The sequence below is a fragment of the Anolis sagrei genome, chromosome 10 (genome assembly GCF_037176765.1).
Source record: "Anolis sagrei isolate rAnoSag1 chromosome 10, rAnoSag1.mat, whole genome shotgun sequence".
NCBI classification, from domain to species: Eukaryota; Metazoa; Chordata; class Lepidosauria; order Squamata; family Dactyloidae; genus Anolis; species Anolis sagrei.
The window spans coordinates 3,228,930-3,247,185 of NC_090030.1; the positions used below are offsets into that span (position 1 = coordinate 3,228,930).

Below are 18,256 nucleotides of genomic sequence, written 5' to 3' on the forward strand. Positions count from 1 at the left end.
TGGGTTGCTATATATTATATTTATTATATTATAATATTATTATAATAAATTAATATAATAATATATTATTATAATATATATTTATTATAAATACAATAACACACACACTCTCTATCTATCTATACATACATACATACATACATACATATACTGGGTTATTATATTTATTTACTGGGTTGCTGTGAGTTTTCCGGGCTGTATGACCATGTTCCGGCTATTTATTTAGCTTTCAAAACATGACTGGGAGGAATAAGGAAAGAGGGAGCAATCCATCATTACAAAACAACGAACCCGTGATGTTGTTTATTCCAACTTTTGAAGGCTGCAGATGCAGTGCGGCAATTGTATATTAGTTTCCCCTCTTGCGGTATATATAGTTCATTATGCATCCTTCTATAGAAATAGATCTGGTTACAGCAGGAAGCATAGCTGAGGATGCATGTTAATTGTAATAACATGGGGCAACAAAGCTTTGAGGGTATGACTTCTGTTTTAATTGACTAATAATTAGTATTCCATAGTATAGATCTGAATGCACTGGTTCCTAATTGTATCCCAGCAAACTCAGAAGCAGAGAGAAGACCACGATTCCATTGACGTTGCTTGCAAAGGACCTTCCTCCACACGTTGCTTCTTTGTCTGTCGTGTTGGAAAAGAAAGGAAACGTTATCCGTCAGAGGTAAACAATACAGAGAATAATACATATATTTTAGTAGTGGCCCAGATCCTCCAGAGTTGCCCAAGTTTCAAGCATCAGACCAAACAAAAGCAAAGTATTTTCCCAAACAGAGCTTGGAAGCAACATGTTGCAAATAAATAAACATAATAATAATAATAATAATAATAATAATAATTGTAACAAAATTTGAAGATTTTTCTGTTCCTGGTTTGAAAAGTATATTTCCTGTTTAATTGCACAGTCCTTGCTTTGAAAGCTGCACATCACAACTGTTGAACCTGACTCAGCACACAGAAGATAGTTTTGAAAGACAGCAGATTCCAGGAGCTGCTTTTATAGACTTGTCAGCAGCTTATGATACTGTAAACCATTGCCTCCGCCTGAGAAAAATGTATAATATCACAAAGGATGACTACCTCATCCGCTTATAGGAAATCTGCCACAAAACAGGAGCTTTTTTGTTGAGTTCCAGGGTCAGAGAAGGAATTGGTGAAGACAGAAGAACGGCCTGTCTCTAGTTGTCTAGTTGTCTCTGTTTTCTAGTTTATTTTAAACACCATAGTTTCAAACCGTAAAATGGGGATTTACTCACTTCTCCAAACCACTTTGGATTTCACGTTGGTCCAGTAGATGTCATAAGACTGGGCCACGGTCGCTCTGGATCAATAGGAAAAAGGAGAGCGTCTTTGCAAAGCATTCTATCCATGCAAATGGTATTCTAAAATAAAACTCTTTCTGTCCTTTAGTTGCTCTGATGCAGAAATATTGCAATTTCCAATAATCACGCCCTTGCAGAATGTAATGACAACAACGAAAATATCTTGAGAAGAGATCCTATACTAATACACACCTGGAATCACACTGTGTCCAGTTCTGGGCACCACAACTGAAGGGAGATGTTGACTCTAAGCTGGAATGTGTCCAGAGGAGGGCGACTCAAAGGATCAAGGGTCTGGAGAACAAGCCCTATGAGGAGTGGCTTAAAGAGCTGGGCATGTTTAGCATAAAGAAGAGAAGGCTGAGAGGAGACAGGATGAGGGCCATGTATAAAGAGCTGGGGATGTTTAAGCCCCAGCTTGTGACTCAAATGATCAAAGGTCTGGAGAACAAGCCCTATGAGGAGCGGCTTAAAGAGCTGGGCATGTTTAAGTCCGAAGAAGCCGCACTCATTCTGCAGCATGAATGAAAGAGTGATATTGACAAGCTGGAAAGTGTCCAGAGAAAGAGGGTGACTCAAATGATCCAGGGTCTGGAGAACAAGCCCTATGAGGAGCAGTTTAAAGAGCTGGGGATGTTTAAGCCTGAAGAAGCCGCACTCATTCTGCAGCGTGGATGAAAGAGTGATATTGACAAGCTGGAATGTGTCCAGAGAAAGAGGGTGACTCAAATGATCCAGGGTCTGGGGAACAAGCCCTATGAGGAGCGGCTTAAAGAGCTGGGCATGTTTAGCCTGCAGAGGAAGGCTGAGAGGACACGTATAAATATGTGAGGGGAAGTCATAGGGAGGAGGGAGCAAGCTTGTTTTCTGCTTCCCTGGAGACTAGGACACAATGGAACAGTGGCTTCAAACTACAAGAGAGGAGATTCCATCTGAACATTAGGAAGAACTTCCTGACTGGGAGAGCTGTTCAGCAGTGGAACTCTCTGCCTTGGAGTGTGGTGAATGGCCATCTTTCGGGGGTGCTTTGAATGCAATTATCCTGCTTCTTGGCAAAATGGGGTTGGACTGGATGGCCCAGGAGGTCTCTTCCAACTCTAGGATTCTATAATTGCTTCCAAGTTGAAGGAGAGTTTCTCTGAATCTTTAGGTGCTCTTACTGCTTATTACAGGGAAAACCAAATGATTCCTAATCCATCTAAAATGCAAACGTGTGCTTTCACCGGGATTGTGGCGCAGCTGGCTGAATGTCAGCTGCATTAAGATCACTCTGACCAAAAGGTCATGAGTTCGAAGCCAGCCCGGGTTGGAGTGGGTTTCCAACCAATTGTGTGTAGCCTGTTGTCGACCTTTGCAACCCGAAAGACAGTTGCATCTGTCAAGTAGGAAAATTAGGCACCACCTTAAAAAGTGTGGGGAAGCTAAATTAACTGGTTTATGAGGCCATAAGTTCAGAGTAGAGCAATTGCTTTGGGAGACGGTGGTCAGGCATCTGGACAACGTGGCCTGTCCAGCGGAGTTGATGTTGGAGGACCATCGCTTCAATGCTGGTGGTCTTTGCTTCTTCCAGCATGGTGACGTTTGTCCGCTTGTCTTCACAGGAGATTTGCAGGATTTTCCGGAGGCAGCACTGATGGAATCATTCCAGGAGCTGCATGTGACATCTGTAGACAGTCACGTTTCACAGGCATATAGCAGGGTTGGGAGGACAATAGCTTTATAGACAAGCACTTAAGAATGGAAAACGGAACGTTGGTGGACAGGAAAAGACATTTAAAGATGGGCTTAAAGCCAACCTTAAAAACTCTGGCATAGGCAATGAGAACTGGGAAGCCCTGGCCCTTGAGCGCTCCAGCTGGAGGTCAGCTGTGACCAGCAGTGCTGCAGAATTCGAGGAGGCACGAGTGGAGGGTGAAAGAGAGAAACGTGCCAGAAACGTGCCCGTGGGGAAGCATGCGGGGAATGCGGAAGTGCTTCATCAGCGTCGCAGATGGACAATGAAAGCGACAGCTCCCAGAAAAAGTTAAATACCCTCTGTGTATGTCTGTATATGTTTGTATGTCAAAAATTGGCATTGAATGTTTGCCATATATGTGTACACTGTAATCCGCCCTGGGTAAAAGCTGTAAATAAATAAATAAATTCATCTTAAGATTCTAAGTAAGTATCACAGACTGATACCAGATGAGGCTGAGCAACTTGGAAGGTGCTGAACAGTCTGAGATCTGGCACCACGAGATGCAAGGAACTCCCAGTGGTGCAATGGGTTCAACCCTTGTGCCGGCAGGACTACTGATTGATAGGTCAGAGGTTCGAATCCAGGGAGAGCAGGTTGAGCTCCCTGTGTCAGCTCCAGCTCACCAAGTGGAGAAATGAGATACCCTCCCACAAGGATGGTAAACATTGGGAAAGGCTCTACTTAATTTTTGGTCAACTTGCCTTTAGGTCAGTGGTTCTCAACCTGGGGTCCCCAGATGTTTTTGACCTACAACTCCCAGAAATCCCTGCCAGTTTACCAGCTGTTAGGATTTCTGGGAGTTGAAGACCAAAAACATCTGGGGACCCCAGGTTGAGAACCACTGCTTTAGGTCATAACTGGGAAGTGAGAGAGAAAAAGACAAGAATGTAATGGACACAGGCTGTGGCGTCTAGGAATCAGCTGCATTAAATCACCACTGACCAAAAGGTCATGCGTTCGAAGTCAGCCCAGGTCAGAGTAAGCTCCCGACCATTTGTCTAGCTTGCTGTTGACCTTTGCAGCCCGAAAGACAGTTGCATCTGCCAAGTAGGAAATTTAGGTACCGCTTATGCGAGGAGGCTAACTTAACTAATTTACGACGCTATAAAAATCTCCAGCAGCGTGCAAAAGAATGAGGAAGTACTCCATCAAGGAGTCGGTGTCGCAAGTGGACTGTGAAGCGACAGCTCTCCCAGTGGCCGGAATTCGAACATACCCTCATATAGCTGGAATATTAAATTGCCTCTGTGTTTGTTTATATATGTTGTGTGTCTATGGCATTGAGTGTTTGCCATGTATGTGTGCATTGTAATCCGCCCTTGGTCCCCTGCGGGGTGAGAAGGGCGGAATATAAATACTGTAAATAAAGAAATAATAAATAAATGAACAAGCCGAATAGCGAGAGCACCTTTTGTAGCATGAACCCACACCTTCCACTAACACAGTGTTTCTCAACCTGGGGGTTGGGACCCCTGAGTGGGTCGCGAGGGGGTGTCAAAGGGGTCTCCAAAGACCATCAGAAAACACAATATTTTCTGTTGGTTATGGGGGTTCTGTGTCTGAATTCTATTGTTGGTGTCCAAATGCTCTTTGATTGTAGGTGAACTATAAATCCCAGCAACTACAACTCCAAATGCCAAGGTCTATTTCCCCCAAACTCCACCAGTGTTCACATTTGGGCATACTGAGTATTCGTGCCAAGTTTGGTTCAGATCCATCATTGTTGCTCTCTGGATGTAGGTGAACTACAACTCCAAATCTGAAGATGAATACCCACCAAACCCTTCCAGTATTTTCAGTGGGTCATAGCAGTTCTGTGTGCCAAATTTGATTCCATTCCATTGCTGATGGAGTTCAGAATGCTCTTTGAGTGTAGGTGAACTATAAATCCCAGCAACTACAACTTCCAAATGACAAAATCAATCCCCCCCTCCCCCAACCCCACCAGTATTCAAATTGGGGCATATTGGGTATTTGTGCCAAATTTGGTTCAATGAAGGAAAATACATCCTGCATATCAGATATTTACATTACGATTCATAACAGTAGCAACATTATATTATAGTTATGAAGTAGTAACACAAACAATGTTGTGGTTGGGGGTCAGCACAACATGAAAAACTGTGTTAAGGGGTCACGGCATTAGGAAGGTTGAGAACCACTGCACTAACACGTAAGCAATTTCCCAGTAAACCCATTACAAAGCCTCAATATGTAACTTACACAAAGAACACTACTTTAGGACAGTCTTTGTTCGGCGGAAACCATGTATACATCGTCTCTTTGGTTTTCAAGTTGGTGTTGGAATGAGTGACGGCACTGTCCGGCCGTCCAAAACACTGCAAAGGGGAAAAACATCCATTAAGTTATTTTATATTTGAAAACAAAGCTCAGATTCGTCACTTTTCTTGTGTTGGGCAGAAATATTGACCAGTGATTATTGCTAATTCACTGCCCATCGATAGAATTGATTCCCCCCCCCCTCCCTTTCGTTGTCCGATTTATTTCTTCTTCATGTAACTTTAAGTGTTTTGGAATCTTTGGAAGTCTAGTTTTACAATTTATTTCTTTATTTATATTTATTTCGGTTGCTTCATAGAATCATAGAATCCTAGAATCAAAGAGTTGGAAGAGACCTCCTGGGCCATCCAGTCCAACCCCATTCTGCCAAGAAGCAGGAATATTGCATTCAAAGCACCCCTGACAGATGGCCATCCAGCCTCTGTTTAAAAGCTTCCAAAGAAGGAGCCTCCACCACACTCCGGGGCAGAGAGTTCCACTGCTGAACAACTCTCCTCACAGTCAGATTCATAGAATCCTAGAGCTGGAAGAGACCTCCTGGGCCATCATCCAGTCCAACCCCATTCTGCCAAGAAGCAGGAATATCGCATTCAAAGCACCCCTGACAGATGGCCATCCAGCCCCTGCTTAGAAGCTTCCAAAGAAGGAGCCTCCACCACACTCCGGGGCAGAGAGTTCCACTGCTGAACAACTCTCACAGTCAGGAAGTTCTTCCTAATGTTCAGATGGAATCTCCTCTCTTGTAGTTTGAAGCCATTGTTCCATTGCGTCCAAGTCTCCAGGGAAGCAGAAAACAAGCTTGCTCCCTTCTCCTCCCTGTGGCTTCCTCTCACATATTTATACATGGCTATCATATCTCCTCTCAGCCTTCTCTTCTTCAGGCTAAACATGCCCAGTTCCCTAAGCCGCTCCTCATAGGGCTTGTTCTCCAGACCCTTGATCATTTTAGTCGCTCTCCTCTGGACACAGTATTCCAGCTTGTCAATATCTCTCTTGAATTGTGGTGCCCAGAATTGGACACAATATTCCAGATGTGGTCTAACCAGAGCAGAATAGAGCATGGGGAGCATGACTTCCCTAGATCTAGACACTAGGCTCCTATTGATGCAGGCCAAAATCCCATTGGCTTTTTTTGCCGCCACATCACATTCCTGGCTCATGTTTACCTTCCTGTCCACGAGGACTCCAAGATCTTTTTCACACGTACTGCTCTCGAGCCAGGCATTGTCCCTCATTCTGTATCTTTGCATTTCGTTTTTCCTGCCAAAGTGGAGTATCTTGCATTTGTCACTGTTGAACTTCATTTTGTGAGTTTTGGCCATTCATCTCTCTGATCTGTCAAGATCGTTTTGAATTCTGCTCCTGTCCTCTGGACTATTGGCTATCCCTCCCAATTTGGTGTCTACCCCGCCCTTCTCACCCCGGAGGGGACTCAGGGTGGCTTACAAAAGCAAGGCACAATTCGATGCCCGCATCACATAACAGCAATAAGATGAATAACATCAGTTAACAGAAAACAGCAATTCTAGCAATAACATCAATTAACAGAAAACAATAATTATTGTAAGGCAAAAACAACCATAAAACCAATAAAAGCAATAAAACTAATACAAACCATTTCTCCTCATGGACGGTCATCGTTACACAATCTCATAGTTCAAATTCCAATTCCACAATTGTCAGTCCTTTCAGTCCTATCCATCTGGTTTCCATATCTAGTTCTCAGATTGCCCAAAGGCCTGGGCCCACAACCACGTCTTTACCTTCCTCCTGAAGGAGAGGAGGGATGTTGATGCCCTAATTTCCCCCGGGAGTGAGTTCCACAGGTGAGGGGCCACCACTGAGAAGGCCCTGCTCCTCGTCCCCACCAGCCTCACTTGTGATAGTGGTGGGGTCAAGAGCAGGGTCTTCCCAGATGATCTCAAATTCCGGGGTGGGACGTAGAGGGAGATACGTTCGGACAGATACGCTGGACTGGAACCATAAAGGGTTTTGTAGGTCAAAACCAGCACCTTGAATTGTGCTCGGAACTGAACCAGCAGCCAGTGGAGCTGACACAACAGGGGGGTGGTGTGCTCCCTGTATGTCGCTCCGGTGAGCAATCTGGCTGCCGCTCGCTGGACCAGTTGAAGTTTCCGAACAGTCTTCAAGGGCAACCCCACATAGAGTGTGTTGCAGTAGTCTATTCGGGATGTAACCAGAGCGTGGACCACTGTGGCCAGATCAGACTTCCCAAGGTACGGGTGCAACTGGTGCACAAGTTTTAGTTGCGCAAAAGCTCTCCCGGCCACCGCCGAGACCTGAGGTTCCAGGCTCAGCGATGAGTCCAGGATCCCTCCCAAGCTGCGAACCTGCGTCTTCAGGGGGAGTGTGACCCCGTCCAGCACAGGCTGTAACCCTGTGCCCTGTTCTTTTGCCTTCTCTGCAAAGAGAGGCAAAGTATCTCTGCAAACTACAAATCCCAGGATTCGATAGCATTGGGCTAAAGTGGTGTAGGACTGCATTCATTCTACAGCATGGATACAGCCCTGTAGAGCATTAATATAGCTTAACACTCGTGAATGCAATCCTTGCACATTTATTTACATTTATTTATTTATTTATTTATTTACAGTTCTTATATTCCGCCCTTCTCACCCCGCAGGGGACTCAGGGCGGATTACAGTCAACACATATATGGCAAACATTCAATGCCAGTTTGACAAACAACGTTTAACACACAAATACACCGAGGCTATTTAACTTTTTTTTTCATCATCCATCAGCGACACCGATGAAGTTCTTCCGCATTCCACATTCCCCGGAGTCTTTTTTCTTTATGGCCTCATAAATTAGTTAAATTTAGCCTCCCACACAAGGTGGTCCCTTATTTTCCTACTTGACAGATGCAACTGTCTTTCGGGTTGCAAAGGTCGACAACGGGCTACACAATGGCTGGACACCCACTCCAGCCCGGGCTGGCTTTGAACTCATGACCTTTTGGTCAGAGTGATCTTAATGCAGCTGACACTCAGCCAGCTGCGCCACAATCCCGGTGTTGTTTACTTCGGTATGATAGATTATAGATTACTTCGGTATGATAGATTATAGAGTGGTTTTTCATCCAAATCACTCACTTCAGCACCTACATAATCCACCATCCACACCTTACTCAAGGATGATAAGAGTTGCAATCCCTCCCACATGGAAAGCATAAAGAAAGAACTAAGATGTTTGGAAACTTGGATTATAATGGCTCTTACCGCTAATAGTTGGGTGTTGTTGGGAGGAGTTTGCCAGAAACCCAATGCAGCCGGAGAAGCAAATGTCCGGGCCTCAAGCAGCACACCCCTGTATTCGGACCCTGTGATCTGAACTGGAAAAATATTATTATTATTATTATTATTATTCAAGTCATTGAATCTGAAACCATATAAGTTGTCCTTCAGAGGACATCTGGCTTCTCTGTGTAGCCTGACATTGAATGACACCGGAACAGCTTTAAAATCACAGGTCACAAAGCAAAACCCTGAATTTTTCCAAAATGGTTTTTATGCCCAGATTAAACAATACCACAAATGTGTACAGACTGACTATGCTGAATAGTAGTTTTGTGTAGATGACAGTTCAGGCAAGGATCTGGAGCAACTTCTGCTGTTATAGGTTCATTTATAACAGTGTTTCTCAACCTGGGGGTCGGGACCCCTGTGGGGGTCACAAAGGGGTGTCAGAGGGGTCGCCAAAGACCATCAGAAAACACAGTATTTTCTGTTGGTCATGGGGGTCTCTGTGTGGGAAGTTTGGCCCAATTCTATTTTCCCCAAACTCCACCAGTGTTCACATTTGGGCATATGGAGTATTCATGTAGAGTTTGGTCCAGATCCATCATTGTTTGAGTCCACAGAGCTCTCTGGATGTAGGTGAACTACAACTCCAAAACCAAAGGACACTGTCCACCAAACCCTTCCAGTACTTTCTGTTAGTCATGGGAGAACTGTGTGCCAAGTTTGGTTCAATTCCATCCTTGGTGGGGTTCAGAATGCTCTTGGATTGTAGGTGAACTATAAATCCCAGCAACTGCAACTCCCAAATGTCAAGGTCTATTTTCCCCAAACTCCACCAGTGTACATATTTGGGCATATTGAGTTTTCGTGCCAATTTTGGACAAGGTTTATTATTGTTTAAGTCCACAGTTCTCTCTATAGGTGAACTACAACTCCAAAACTCGAGGTCAATGCCCACCAAACCCTTCCAGTACGGTATTTTCTGTTGGTCATGGGAGTATTGTGTGCCAAGTTTGGTTCAGTTCCATCATTGATGGCGTTCTGAATGCTCTGTGGTTGTAGGTGAACTGTAAATTCCAGCAACTACAACTTCCAAATGACAAAATCACCCCCAACTCCAACCTCACCAGAATTCAAATGTGGGCATATTGGGTATTTGTGCCAAATTTAGTCCAGTAAATGAAAATACATCCTCCATATCGGATAGTTACATTATGATTCATAACAGGAGCAAAATGACAGTTCTGAAGTAGTAACGAAAATAACGTTATGGTTGGGGGTCACCACAACATGAGGAACTGTATTACAGGAGGCAAAATGTTTTGACCCACCCTCATATGTGTGTGTGTGGTTAGTAAATTTCATGGAAGGTCAGGAGTCACAGGAGTCAGCATTTGATTGAACAGCTGTGGACATAACAAGAACAACTTAATTTTCATCCCTAACTATACATAGGTATAGGTAAAGGTAAAGGTTTTGCCCTGACATTAAGTCTAGTTGTGTCCGACTCTGGGACTCTGGTGCTCATCTCAATTTCTAAGCTGAAGAGCCGGCGTTATCCATAGACGCCTCCAAGATCATGTAGATGGCATGACTGCATGAAGCACTGTTACCTTCCCGCCGGAGCGGTACCTATTGATCTACTCACATTTGCATGTTTTTGAACCACTAGGTTGGCAAAAGCTAGGGCTAACAGCAGGAGCTCACCCCACTCCCCAGATTTGAACTGCTGACCTTTTGGTCAGCAAGTTCAGTAGCTCAGCAGTTTAATCCACTGAACCACCACATTCTTTTACATATCCTTTATCTTATTAACATTTACTGCTAAATTTTCTAAGCATTTGCATGTTTTTGAACTGCTAGGTTGGCAGAAGCTGGGGCTGATAGTGGGAGCTCATGCCGGTCCCCGGATTCGAACCTGCAGGCGTTCAATCAGCAAGTTCAGCAGCTCAGCGCTTTAACCCACTGCACCACTGGGGATGCCTAGATATAGGTGTGGGCATATGTCTACACACACATACAGTATTGGCTGATATGTGTGTGTGTGTGTGTATGTATGTGTGTGTATATATATATATATATATATATATATTACATTACATTACATTACATTACATTACATTACCTGGTCAGTCGCAAGGCCGAACAGGGTATAGGGTTACAGCCTGTGCTAGACGGGGTCGCACTCCCCCTGAAGGCGCAGGTTCGCAGCTTGGGTGTGACCCTGGACTCATCGCTGAGCCTGGAGCCTCAGGTTTCAGCGGTGACCAGGGGAGCATTTGCACAGCTTAGGCTCGTGCGCCAGCTGCGCCCGTATCTTGGGAAGTCTGACTTGGCCACGGTGGTACACGCTTTGGTCACATCCCGCCTCGACTACTGCAACGCTCTCTACGTGGGGCTACCCTTGAAGACGGCCCGGAAGCTGCAGCTAGTCCAACGCGCGGCAGCCATGCTGTTAACCGGAGCAGGACGCAGAGAGCATACAACGCCCCTGCTGTCCCAGCTCCATTGGCTACCGATTCGCTACCGGGCCCAATTTAAGGTGTTGGTGTTATCCTACAAAGCCCTAAACGGTTCCGGCCCAAAATACCTTGCAGACCGCATCTCGGCCTATGAGCCCACGAGGGCCTTGAGATCATCCGGGGAGGCTCTTCTCTCGGTCCCGCCTGCCTCACAGGCACGCTTGGCGGGGACGAGAGAGCGGGCCTTCTCGGTGGTGGCCCCCCGGCTGTGGAACACCCTCCCTGTTGAAGTTAGACAGGCGCCCTCTTTGATGGCCTTTCGGAGGGCCCTGAAAACGTGGCTCTTCGAGCAGGCCTTCAACTGAGTGTATCTTGAACGACTCTGGAATGGACTAGGATTATGAAATTGGCTATGACCCCAGGACTTGACGAAGCGGATTTTTAGCATAAGTATATGTTTGTTTGTATTGTCTGGTCTGTATTGTCTTGACTTATTGTACACTGTTCTTTTTGTTACTGTGCACCGCCCCGAGTCGCCTTCGGGCTGAGAGGGGCGGTCAATAAATGCAAATAATAAATAAATAAATAAATAAATTACATTTCATGGAAGGACAGAGAGTCCACGTTTGATTGAACAGGTGTGGACATTTCAAGAATAACTTCATTTCATTACTAAGTATGTTGTTGTTCATTCGTTCAGTCGTCTCCGACTCTTCGTGACCTCATGGACCAGCCCACGCCAGAGCTCCCTGTCGGTCGTCGCCACCCCCAGCTCCTTCAAGGTCAGTCCAGTCACTTCAAGGATGCCATCCATCCATCTTGCCCTTGGTCGGCCCCTCTTCCTTTTCCCTTCCACTTTCCCCAGCATTACTAAGTATAACAACAACTAAAAGGCAAGGAACACTTACCATCGATCGGCTGACCATTTGAGAAAGATGGTGCGCTGACCAGGAATTCGTAAGGGGCTGGAGATGTCTGTGGTTGCGTCCCCATGTGCAAAGGCAACATGTTTCCACAGGCGGATGAAGGTGCGCCGTCTGGAAATGCATGGTGCAAACTGAGCCTGGTCCAAAGGACCAAGAATCCAAACAGAAGGGAGAGATTCCACAGAGCCATGATCCCAGGATAAGAGCTTGGAAGCGAGAATGAATCCCTTGAGTTTGGAGAAAAATCTTTGAAACGAAAGGGTGGCCTTTGCTGATTGATTGACCCGTAACAGAAGCATTCGGGATCCAACCGCCCCTCCTTGCACACATTCACATCACATGTCCTTTACGCTGGAGATTGGGGTTATTTATCTAGTTCTAACATAAGTGGACGAGATGGATTTTGGAAGGAAACCAAGCTTGCGGGACTTTCTCTGCTTTGAAGGATACCTTTTTCCAAACTGTTATCAAGCCATGGTACTGTTGCACTCCAGAACAGGAATAACCCTCTGACTTTAAACACCACACATTGAATAGGAAAAAAACAATCATTTTATTGAAGACTAGCCGTCCCCTGCCACGCGTTGCTGTGGCCCACATGGGGGTTCTGTGTGGGAGGTTTGGCCCAATTCTATTATTGGTGGAGTTCAGAATGCTCTGTGATTGTAGGTGTACTATGAATCCCAGCAGCTACAACTCCAAAATGTCAAGATTCTATTTTCCCCAAACTCCACCAGTGTTCACATTTGGGCATATTGAGTATCAGTGCCAAGTTTGGTCCAGATCCATCATTGTTTGAGTCCACAGTGATCTCTGGATGTAGGTGAACTACATCTCCAAAACCAAAGCACACTGCCCACCAAACCCTTCCAGTATTTTCTGTTGGTCATGGGAGAACTGAGTGCCAAGTTTGGTTCAATTCCATCCTTGGTGGGGTTCAGAATGCTCTTTGATTGTAGGTGAACTATAAATCCCAGCAACTACAATTCCCAAATGACAAAATCATTTTTTTGTGTGAAGGACATACATTGGGTTGTTAGGTGTCTTGTGTCCAAATTTGGTGTCAATTCGTCCAGCGGTTTTTGAGTTCTGTTAATTCCACAAACAAACATTACATTTTTATTTATATAAGATAAGTAAAAAGCAGTAAAGTAAAAAAGCACTTTAAGGAAATAGGTAAATCCAATTAGGTAAGAAGATAAGCAGGAACAAATTAGTCCAAGGTAGAGTTCCGCAACGTCCATAAAAGCAAAGTCCACACCTCTCCAATACAATCCAAAAATATCAGGAATACATTGATCCAAGGCTTGGGTAAGCAATCATGAAATATAAGAATCCAAAATCATGAACAAGAAATATCTTAGCATGAAACTTCAAAGCAAGGTTTCTATAAAACAAGGACGAGAACTTGGTGTGATTCCAAACAATGCTTCATCTGACTACATATCCCAAACATGAGACTTTTATCCCCTCATTGCTAAGTCACTAGCGGTAAGAAATTGATTACTTGAGGCTTTGTTATTGTTTTCTGTCGAAGCCTGGCATATCTCCTAAGCCTTTGCACAGCTCTCCTGTTTTGACTGAACTCTTCTCGTCTAGCTCTTGGCTCGTCATCTATTTGCTAATTAATTTCTGCAGGTGCATCCCCACACCCCTCAGGGACAGTCTCATGGGAAACAACAGGATCTCCTGGTCATTCTCTGCATCAATATCCCTAACCAAACCATTGCCATCTTGAACCTCATTAACATCATTCCCCACATCCATTTCCCACACCCTGATCCTGAAACACAATCACAGGCTGAACTCCAACAAGTACTCCCCCTGAAAAGATTTATAGTTCACCAAGAGCTCACCTGTCACCAAGGAGGCTGTCCAGACCTTGAATCGGTGTCTAGCTGCTGTGTCGGACTGGATGAGAGCTAACAAATTGAAATTGAATCCAGACAAGACAGAGGTCCTCCTGGTCAGTCGTAAGGCCGAACAGGGTATAGGGTTACAGCCTGTACTGGATGGGGTTCCACTCCCCCTGAAGTCGCAGGTTCGCAGCTTGGGAGTGATCCTGGACTCATCGCTGAGCCTGGAACCCCAGGTCTCAGCGGTGGCCAGGAGAGCTTTTGCACAACTAAAACTTGTGCACCAGTTGCGCCCATACCTCGGGAAGTCTGATCTGGCCACGGTGGTCCATGCTCTTGTCACATCCCGAATAGACTACTGTAACGCACTCTACGTGGGGTTGCCCTTGAAGACTGTTCGGAAACTTCAACTAGTCCAACGAGCGGCAGCCAGATTGCGCACCGGAGCGACATACAGGGAGCCTACCACCCCCCTGTTGTGTCAGCTCCACTGGCTGCCGATTCAGTTCCGAGCACAATTCAAGGTGCTGGTTTTGACCTACAAAACCCTGTACGGTTCCGGTCCAGTGTATCTGTCTGAACGTATCTCCCTTTACGTCCCACCCCGGACTTTGAGATCATCTGGGGAGGCCCTGCTCTCGACCCCACCACTCTCACAAGTGAGGCTGGTGGGGACGAGGAGCAGGGCTTTCTCAGTGGTGGCTCCTCACCTGTGGAACTCACTCCCGGGGGAAATCAGGGCAGCACCATCCCTCCTCGCCTTCAGGAGGAGGGTGAAGACGTGGTTGTGGGACCAGGCCTTTGGGCACCTTGGCAATTAAATCAGACAATCAGGCGAGCAAGGACCAACAGGATTGATGAAATGGAACGAAAATTAGATCTATGAGCGAAATGCTGACCATGTAAAAGGAGAAACTGGGTTTGTATTTGTTTTTATTGATTTTATTGATTTTATGATAATTAATGCATGCACTTTTGTGAATTATATTATGATATGATGTAAGTTTATGTATGATTGTTTTATGATGCAGGCATCGAAGGGTGCCTTTGCTTCTGTAAGGCCGCTCTGAGTCCCCTTCGGGGTAAGAAGGGCGGGGTAAAAGAACCCCAAATAAATAAATAAATAAATAAGAGACTTCAAGCAAAAAAATTGATTTATTTTTTATTAAAATATTTTTGGAGGTCCAGAGTTGTGAAATGGCAAAGCATTCGAGTTGCCAGAATGGACCTAGCAGCAACTGTATCCTACAAACTTGATCAATTCTAAACGTATCAATTGGGTGATTTTGTGTAACTTGTATCTTTTGTACACCGCGTACTGTGTCAGTTCCTTATATGATAGGTATAAACTGTTTCTAATATATGCATCAAAATGTAAATTGAAGGCAACCATCCCTCTATGCCAGTGGTTCTCAACGTTCCTAATGCCACAACTCCTTGATACAGTTCCTTATGTTGTGGTGACCCCCAAACATAAAATTATTTTCGTTACTACTTCATAATTGTAATTTTGCTCCCATTATGAATCGTCATGTAAATATCTGATATGAAGGATGTATTTCCATTCACTGGACCAAATTTGGCACAAATACCCGATACACCCAATTTGAATACTGGTGGGGTAGAGGGGGCTAAAATGATTTTGTCATTTGCTAGTTGTAGTTGCTAGGATTTATAGTTCACCTGCAATCAAAGAGCATTCTGAACTCCACCAACAATGGAATTGAACCAAACTTGGCACACAGAACTCCCATGACCAACAGAAAATACTGGAAGGGTTTGGTGGGCATTGACCTTGAGTTTGGGAGTTGTAGTTCACCTACATCAAGAGCGCACTGTGGACTCAAACAATGATAGTTCTGGACCAAACTTGGCATGAATACTCAATATACCCAGTTAGGAACACTGGTGGAGTTTTGGGGAAATAGACCTTGACATTTGGGAGTTGTAGTTGTTGGGATTTATAGTTCACCTACAATCAAAGAGCATTCTGAACCCCACCAATGATAGCATTGGGCCAAACACCCCCATGACCAACAGACAATTCTGGAGAGATATGGGATGAACTGACAGTGATTTAGGGGAGATGTAGTTCACCTACATCCACAGAGCTCTGTAAACCCAAATGACTATGCCAAAGGGATTCCTAAGACCATCAGAAATGTGTTTTCTGATGGTCTTTGGTGACCCCTATGAAAACCCCTTGCGACCCCCCCCCCCCAGGGATCCTGACCCCCAGGTTGAGAAACACTGCTCTATGCCAAGGGCGAGATGGATGGATGGTATCCTTGAAGTAACTGGCTTGACTCCGAAGGAGCTGGGGGTGGTGATGGCCGACAAGGAGCTCAGGGGTGGGCTGGTCCATGAAGTCACAAAGAGTCTGAAACAACTGAACAAATAAATAACAACAATCCCTCTATGACCCAGTTTGCATAATCCACTGGGAAAGGGGACGGTGGCCAAGATCCCTCCAGCTATTTCCCAGCACATATAACTATCAAAACCATTGTGTATATATGCAAATAGATCAGGCATGGGCAAACTTTGGCCCTCCAGGTGTTTGGACTTCAATTCCCACAATTCCCAACAACCTCTGACTGACAGGTTAGAGGTTCGAATCCAGGGAGAGTGTGTCTGAGCTCCCTCTGTCAGCTCCAGCTCCCTATGAAGGGATATGACAGAACCCACCCACAAGGATGAGTTTTTTTTTGTCGTGTCAGGAGCAACTTGAGAAACTGCAAGTCGCTTCTGGTGTGAGAGAATTGGCCGTCTGCAAGGACGTTGCCCAGGGGACGCCCGGATGATTTGATGTTTTTATCATCCTTGGGAGGCTTCTCTCATGTCCCCGCATGAGGAGCTGGAGCTAATAGAGGGAGCTCATCTGCCTCTCCCCAGATTCGAACCTGTGACCTGTCGGTCTTCAGTCCTGCTGGCACAGGGGTTGAACCCACTGCGACACCCGGGGCTCTTACAAGGATGGTAAAACATCAAAACATCCAGGATCCCCTGGCAAAGTCCTTGCAGACGGCCAGTTCTCTCACACCAGAAGACGTGGGAAAAAAACCCTAGATTTACTTTCATTGAAGCAAAATGAGTAAAAAATGCAAAAGTAATTCAGCAAAGGGAGTGGAGAGAGAAATGCAGAATTTTGCCTTCTTGGGAAGCAAAAACATACTACAGGGTTAGTCAAAATGAATAGGCCAATATTATTGCCTTAAACCATCTTATTGGCCTATTCATTTTGACTAACCCTGTATTTTGATATCCTCTTAACTGTATTTCCCCTTGAGCATACATGAATTTGAGTCTCCAAACCTCAGTGGATACGGAGAGCCCACTGTATACCTTTTGTGAGGAACTGAAGCGGTAATAAAAAAAGGAACCTGCCCTCATTTTGCAAGAAAATCCACCATGAAAGAACGAGATTTAGCATGGAAATTGATTGGAGCAGAAAGCCAGATTTCCTGTCACAAGCAGCAGAAGATAACGTTATGATTTTCCAAATTAAGCAGCAACACGTCATGTTTTGCAACAATTCGACAGAAAAAGCAGTTCAATGCATGGCAACGTTAGGAATTAATTAATGCATTTACTAATTTAGCACCAAAACATATTGGAAGAGCTGTGCATCCAGCTGGGAAGCAGACTGCATTGGATAATACAGAACGTTGGATGAGCAAAGGTTGGATAAGCGAGACTCTACTGTAATGGCCAATATGGTAATTGCTTCCTAGATGTTTTGAGGAATTTACTTCTATATAAATACCTGTCTGACCGCATCTCGGCCTATGAGCCCACGAGGACTTTGAGATCGTCTGGGGAGGCCCTTCTCTCGATCCCGCCTGCCTCACAGGCACGCCTGGCGGGGACGAGGGACAGGGCCTTCTCGGTGGTGGCCCCCCGGTTGTGGAACACCCTCCCTGTAGACATCAGACAGGCGCCCTCCCTTATGACATTCCGCAAGAGACTAAAGACGTGGTTGTTTGAGAAGGCGTTTGACTAAGTGCTACAACAATTGGCAATGACGATTGGAATGGAACATGGATAACGAGATTGGATTGTGATTCTATGATGAGACGTCGCGAATGATTTAGTGTAATTGGATTATTGATAGTGATGTTGTTATTGTTGTTTATGATATTGCCTATATTGTAATTTGTTTTTATATGTTGTACACCACCGTGAGTCGCCCTAGGGCTGAGAACGGCGGTCTACAAGTGCAGTAAATAAATAAATAAATAGATTAATTGACTGAAAGGAAGTTCTAGTCCAGGTGTGGGCCAACTTGGGCCCTCCCTCCAGTTGTTTTGGACTTCAACTCCCATAATTCCTAACAGCCTCAACCCCTTTGCTTTTCTCCCTAAGCCTGGTTG

General features: G+C 45.1%; 1 protein-coding gene across 1 annotated transcript; it reads right to left on the reverse strand.

The window, feature by feature from the left end:
* Positions 1–486: 486 nt before the first annotated feature.
* On the reverse strand, positions 487–12,147 carry LOC132762849 (putative defense protein 1). Its single transcript, XM_067471722.1, has 5 exons — positions 12,010–12,147; positions 8,619–8,731; positions 5,299–5,414; positions 1,272–1,336; positions 487–639 (listed from the first exon to the last, which is right to left on the reverse strand). The coding sequence occupies exons 1-5, from the start codon at positions 12,107–12,109 to the stop codon at positions 545–547; spliced, it is 489 nt and encodes a 162-aa protein (XP_067327823.1). The 5' UTR covers positions 12,110–12,147; the 3' UTR covers positions 487–544.
* Positions 12,148–18,256: the final 6,109 nt, after the last annotated feature.